Here is a 6918-nt window from a genome sequence, read left to right on the forward strand (position 1 = left end):
TGCTGGTTAGCATTAGTCGAATAGTATTGAATGATCAGCTAAAAAGTCAGATCAAAACTACTAATCATAAATTGTACTCCTGGTTGAAGTATCTTTACAGAATCAATGCAACATCTTTTAGTACAATTAATGATTGTGAGAATTTATGCAGGATTCTCCATCATGAATGGTTTGATAGATTACTGGCATTTCCTAAGGCCACTGATTATTCTTCACATAATGCTACAGTTAGTTAGATGATTGTTGCTAGTATAGCTGTCCATTTGGTATTTTGAAAGCTGATGTGAGGGTACATTGGAGGAACAACAAAGATGGATTCAAGCTCAAAGACAAAAGTGTAAGTAAAAAGGATCATATTTATTGCAGTAAATGTGCAAAACAGCTTTGTTGGTTGCACAAAATCCATGCATGATTAAAAATATAAATATTCATGGCAGCATATAAACTCCACTATATATATATATATATATATATATATGAAAATCAATACAAAACAAAAATTGTAAAAAAGTAATAGCACTGCTTCTTCTATATGAACATGGGGCAAATCATAATCCACTTTAAATAGCACCCCATTTAAATCTATAATAATAAATTCAAATGAGTATGGCAAAGAGGATCCCATATTTGGTCTTGGCAGAAAATTATGTGAAGAGTGAGAAAATGTGTCCAGATCCAAATCTGACACAGATCTGAAGGAAAAAAAAAATGAAGCAGCATAACAAGCTGGTGTCCTTGAACCAGTCCCTCACTCACAAACAAAAGACAATTAGAGGATCCTCACTAAAGGCATCTGTATTAAATAAAAAGATTCAAGTAAATGAAAAATTTTAGGGGGAAAATATCTGGTGTAGGGTGTTTTGATTCTGTTATGTTAAATCAGTAAGAACAATCCACTGACTTCAATGGGAACAGCCCCATCACTGTATTTCCAAAATATAAAATGAGCACAGTTAGAGTGCACAATTATTTAAGTATGTCTCTAATCTGGTAGTTAATTCCTGTTCTGACTCTGACACAGACTCAGTGCTGGTCGTCTATTCATTAGATCTCCGTTCAGTTCTAACAAAGAAAACCTCCTTCAAAATCAGCAGCAGCAAGGCATTTCCAAGAGATGATTATTTTCAAGGAGAGAGAACCCCTTTCTCTCTCTGCGGCACCAGCCTGGCCCTTGCCTTCCTAATTACAATTGAAAGGTTAAGCTGGCCTTGTGGTCACTGGCTTTCGTCCTTGAACACAGAAATGAGCTCAGAGCGGATCGTGCAGAGGCCACCGCTGGTGAGTGTCTGTCTCTCCCCTGCCGCCCGAGCCTGCTCGGAGCAGGAACCCCGCATTACATCACCGGCTCGCTCGCTCGCTCTTTTCTGGGGAGGGAAGGAGCGAAGCGGCGACTCCGGGGGGCTGCAGCTGATGGTGAGTCGCGAGAGGCTCAGGCGCCCAGGGGGCGAGGAGGCTGCCGCGGAGGGGCGGCCGCGCACGCAGCAGAGGCTTGAATCCCGCCGCTGGAGGAGGAGGATGCAAGAGTTCCGAGACATGCATTGAAGAGGGGGGCTACGGGGAGGCCACCCCCGGTCCAGCCGCCTCTCCCTTCGGCATCCTCCCATGCCCCGGCGCCTGCACCCCCAGGGCAGCCGGGCGGCAGGCCGGGGGCTCCAGCTCCGGGGCTGAGTGGAGCCAGGCCGGCGGGGGAGGGTCGAGCTATTTTTTCGGTGGCGCTCCCTCCCCACTGGCTGAGAAGATGTTATGGCCGAGCAGGCGGACAAGGGCAGCGGCAGCCTAGGGGCGGCGGGCGGGCGGCAGCAGGATGGGGGGGCGGCGGACGGCGGGGGGCCCGAGGAGGAGGCGGCGGCCGCGGCCCCGAGCTACGAGGACTACGAGTGCAAGATCTGCTACAATTACTTCGACCTGGAGCGGCGCGCGCCCAAGCTGCTGGAGTGCCTGCACACCTTCTGCCAGGAGTGCCTGAGCCAGCTGCACCTGCGGGCCGCCCAGCGCCCCCCGCCCCAGCCCGCGCCGCCCGGCCCGCCCGGCGCCGCGCCATGGCGGGCCGGGGCCAGCGGCACCATCTGCTGCCCGGTCTGCCGCCACCGCACCGCCCTGCCCGACCAGCGCGTGCACAGCCTGCCCGTCAACACCAAGCTGGCCGAGGCCTTCCCCCTGCAGCTGCGGGCCCGCGACCCGCTGCCCCAGGACCGCCTGCCGCCGGCCCCGCGCCCCGCCGCCGGCTCCGCGCCGCGCCCCGCGCCCCACGAGGCGGGCCCGCAGCGCCCCGGGCCGCGCTCCTCGGGCGGGGGCTACGAGAGCTGCCAGAGCTGCAAGCGGGCGGCGCTGAGCGCGGGCTGCGTGTGCGTGGTGTTCTCCTTCCTCTCCATGGTGGTGCTGCTCTTCACCGGCCTCATCTTCGTCAACCAGTACGGGGGCGAGCCGGGGCCCGGCGGCCCGGCCTCGCCCTCCCCCGTGGGGCCCATCTGCCTCTCGGTCGCCAGCATCCTCGCCCTCTTCTCCGTCGTGGTCACCTGGCTCATCTGCTGGCTCAAGTACCGGCCCGAGGCCGGGGCGGCCCCCGGGAGCGGGACCCCCAGGGGGCGGGCTGCTGCTGCTGGCGGCAGGAGGAGCCACACGTAGCGCTGAGGCCGCGGCCGCCTGTTGCTGCTGCAGCAGCAGCCGCCTGAGGCTGGGTGGGGCCCCGGGGCCGGGGGTGCGGGGAAGCGGGAGCCCTGTGCGTTCCCACCCGCGCTGGTCCCGGGGCGCCAACGGGGGCGGGTGTTAGAGCTACGGGGGCCACTCACGGGGAGTAACAGGCGCCAATGGCGGCGCGGGACCTGCTGGCCTACCTTGCACTCGGGCTCTTCCCCGCACGTGAAGGGCGCCCCTTGCCCCACTTGAGGAGGGACCCTGGAGGAGGCTGGGGGCCAGTGAACCTCAGTGCACTTGTCTGCTTTCCTCTACACACGGGGCCCTGATCTCTGCACCAGATTTGAGAGTGCAAGGCAGGGGTCTTGAGGAAGTGGGGCCATTGTACCTCAGTGCACTTGTCCTGCTACTTCCTTCACAAAGGCATGCACAGTCCTTGATCCCAGTCTGTGAGTGCAGGGAAAGTCTTTGTCATGGAGGGGGGTGAAACCTTTTTTTTTCCTGCCAAATTCACTTGAACTGTTACCTGCTTCTCACCCCCTCTCCCTGCTTCTCAAGCACCAGTCCATGCAAACTTCTTAGGGCCCTCTCTCTTCTGTTCCTCACCTAAGGGGAAAGACCATGGGCAGGAGAATAGAAGGAAATGGGTTAGTTATACTCAAACCTAAAGGGTAGGTTCTTATTTGGGAGAGTAGGACCTTGTTAGTGGACTAGGATGCAGGACACTCATTTTTAATGGCAGTGTTGCCAAATGGATAGAGCACAGACTGGCAGGCAGGCACTTCTGAATTGTAATCCTGGCCTTGCCACAGATCTGGTAGGTGGCTGTGGGAAAGTGATTTATCATTTCTGTGTATTAGGCTTCTCCTCTGTGAAATGGGAGTGATAGTACTTATTTACCCATTTCAAAGGGAGTTCCAATGACCAATTAGTTAATGTTTGTAAAGCACTTTGAAAATGTCAAGTGCTATATAAGTGCTAAGCATTAGTTGTTATTTATTTTTCACTACATCAAGGAAAGGAGGATAATAAAGGAAATTATATCTCAGTTCTGTCATGGACAATTAATAAGTTTGAGATGAAATCATTTTGTATATGCATAGATGATGGGGATGTTTATGATGGAGGGAGGCAAAGAAGGTGGAGAATTAAGATCTCAGCTATCTTGTTGCCAGCTGGAGGGTAGGGTACATATCTCTAACACATATAAAATGGCTTGGTATCTTGGGTAATTAAGAAAAGTCAAGGGGGAGTACAGGGCCACACGCCATTCCCCACTTTTATCTTTTATTAGCAAAACCTTGTTTCTCTGTTTTCCAATGCAGAAGGGATGAAGCCATTTATCAAAGAAAATTGGCTTACTGTTGCCCCCACCTGGAATATAATTGAAGAGAAGCATTGACGTAGTTCCAACAGAATAAGATAACAGTGTTCATTATATTTTGTACTTTCCCTTTTTAACCTTAAAAATGAACTACAGTACATTTACTAAGGAGCTGTCTTAAACTCCTATCTATCTTAAAGGGACTGCGCCAAAGTATCTCCACATGTATTCAGTACATCTCTGTTCCACCTGTATTGGATAACTGCCTCTATAAAGCAACTGTCTTTTAGCCAGGTCCATGAGTGCTTGTTTAAAGTAGGCTTTGCGGATTCTTTTTTAGAGATTGTTGTTTATTATGTGTTACTGAACACTGTTTTGTGCATTTTAAACAATTTACTGAAAATGTTTAATTAATAAAATATAGGTCTAAAACTGGATTGAGAGATTTCTGTGGCCCAGAATAATGATTGATTGGCCATTTGTTTAAACTACGGTGAAAGGACTCCCACATTAAAAGTATTGATTTTTCAACAGCACCATGAAAATGGAATATGTTAATATAATTTGTGTATTGATAAGTAACCTTCAGTTATGATAGTCACAACTAGAGAGTGTTTTCCCTACTTCTTGATATGAAACTTTTGGTATATGTCAAGCTGGGACTTCAATGTATTTCATATATGGCTAGATACTCATAATGAGAGATTAAAAATAATGCCATGTAATCTGTTTTGTAATGTACAAAGAAAAGTACTCTATGTAAGTATTATTGTTTGGTGCCTGAATTTTTAAAAAAAACTTAATTGGCTGTTACAATCTCTTATAACTGGAATGAGAAATTGCTTCTTATTCCATATTTCTACATAGTATGGTATTGGAATGAAATGATTATTTTTGTGCTTAACAATTGGAGAATTTAAAGGTGGTTATATTATTCCCTCTGTATTTATGCAAGCTATCTGCATGATAACCTAACAAGTATTCTATTTACAGACCCTTACTTGACACTTCTATTTATGACAAGTGAAAAGAAATATATTGACTATTTAGGAGCAGAAAGACAGCAACTGAAGATTTGTTTTAGGTGTAATGTGTTTTATGACTGCAAAAGTGATGTGTAGCGTACATTGTCTTGATTATCACAAACCTGTAAAAATGTAGTATTTGTACAAAGATCCATTATAATGAAAGTATTTGATGAAAACAGTACATGATCTTGGTGTCACTTATAGTGGTAAACATATACATCTGCGCCACATAATAACACAACACATAATAAAAATGTTATGGGGACATAAATTATTGGACTCTTTTGGCTCTGCACGAACTTTCTTCATGACCTTGACCAAATTATTTAGGCTAATGTTTTCAAATTTGGATTAATAAATTAGGCATTAAAGTAAAAATGTACCTTTCAAAACTGCGTGTAGCATTGATCTGAATAGTAGATGTGAACACTTGGCACCTAAAAAAATCAGACTTCTTTTATTTAAGTTTCTATATGATAATTGAGATGCCCAATTTCAGATACAAAGAGTTGAAAATTTTGTCTCTAACCTTTCAGTCCCTCATTTAATCCATATAAAAATGGATAGCAATACTTACCTCCCTAACAAGTGGTTCTGAAGCTTTATTCATTACAAAAGCAACTTTAAAGCAACTTGAGATCCTTGGATGGAAGATGTTACAGGAGTGTAAAGCATTATAAATCATATTAAAATGTGTGTAAATAACTCACATCCTCCCCAGTAATATTTGCTAAGAAAAAATAAACAATAATTTAAAATATATACATATTTATGTATATCACATTCACTAATTATGTAATATAATTGTGTATATTTCTAATGAAAATATAATATTAGTTTATCAGTGTTTTTATTAGGGAAGTACTGATAATGTAAACTATGGGCTACAGCAAAAGCTTCATTTTGAATGGCTCCTCTGACCTTCTAAAAGTTTCCTGTGCTACATGGATCTTGAAAAATCTTCAGAGTTTCTGGTCAGGCCTAATGACCTATTGTTCTGCATAGATAACACCTTCCATCTCTCTGACATGATGGGCTCTCCAGGTATGTCTACACTACTGGATAAAGTCAAATTTAAGATTCACAACTTCAGGTACGTTAATTGCATAGCTGAAGTCGAAGTACCTTAGGGTACGTCTAGACTACCGCGTTTTGTCGACAGAAGTTTTGTCGACAGTATCTGTCGACAAAGAGCATCCAGACACATTGAGTTCTGTCGACAAAGCAAGCTGCTTTGTCGTCAGAACCCTGTAGTCTAGATGCAACCCTACAGGTAATAACACCTTCTGTCGACAGAACTCTGTCGACAGAAGGTGTTATGCCTCGTAAAATGAGGTATACCAGCATCGACAAAACTGCTGAGTTCTGTCGACGTTATGTCGACAGAACTCAGCGGTAGTGTAGACGCTGGTATAGTTTTGTCGACAAAAGTCCACTTTTGTCGACAAAACTCAGTAGTCTAGACACACCCTTAATTCGTCTTTTGGCGTTGTCCGCACAGCAGGAAGTTGAAGGGAGAACACTTTCCCTTCAACTTCCCTTACTTCTCTGGAAACAGGACCACTGGCATCAAATGGAGTACCCTGCTCCTTTTGAATGTGTCTTCACCAGAACCACTAATTCAAACCCTGGAATATGGACAGTGGCAACTTTGATTTTCTCTGTAATGTAGACACATCCTCCATGATGATATCCTGATAGTTTTCTTCTGGCTGAGCATTCTCTTTAATGATTTTGCCATCAGAATAGGGTTGACCCAAACTCATAGTTACTAAAGATTGTGATTAATTTACTCCAAAATTAGTGTGTCCGAGGGCAGAATCTATCTGATAGTTGTAGAAAGCAGGAAGTTAATATACCATCTTAGGTACATTAAGCCTCAACTGGGGTATTGTGTCCAGTTCTGGGTGCCACGTTTCAGGAAAGATATGG

General features: G+C 45.8%; 1 protein-coding gene across 1 annotated transcript; it reads left to right on the forward strand.

Moving 5' to 3' along the window:
• Positions 1-1065: 1065 nt before the first annotated feature.
• RNF228 (ring finger protein 228) lies at positions 1066-5257 on the forward strand. The gene has a single exon (XM_075937540.2). It carries the CDS (start codon positions 1744-1746, stop codon positions 2623-2625), a length of 882 nt encoding a protein of 293 aa, XP_075793655.2. The 5' UTR covers positions 1066-1743; the 3' UTR covers positions 2626-5257.
• The last annotated feature ends 1661 nt before the right edge of the window (positions 5258-6918 follow it).

Source organism: Pelodiscus sinensis, chromosome 10, assembly GCF_052426305.1.
Source record: "Pelodiscus sinensis isolate ZL-2025 chromosome 10, ASM5242630v1, whole genome shotgun sequence".
In the NCBI taxonomy this organism is placed as follows: domain Eukaryota; kingdom Metazoa; phylum Chordata; order Testudines; family Trionychidae; genus Pelodiscus; species Pelodiscus sinensis.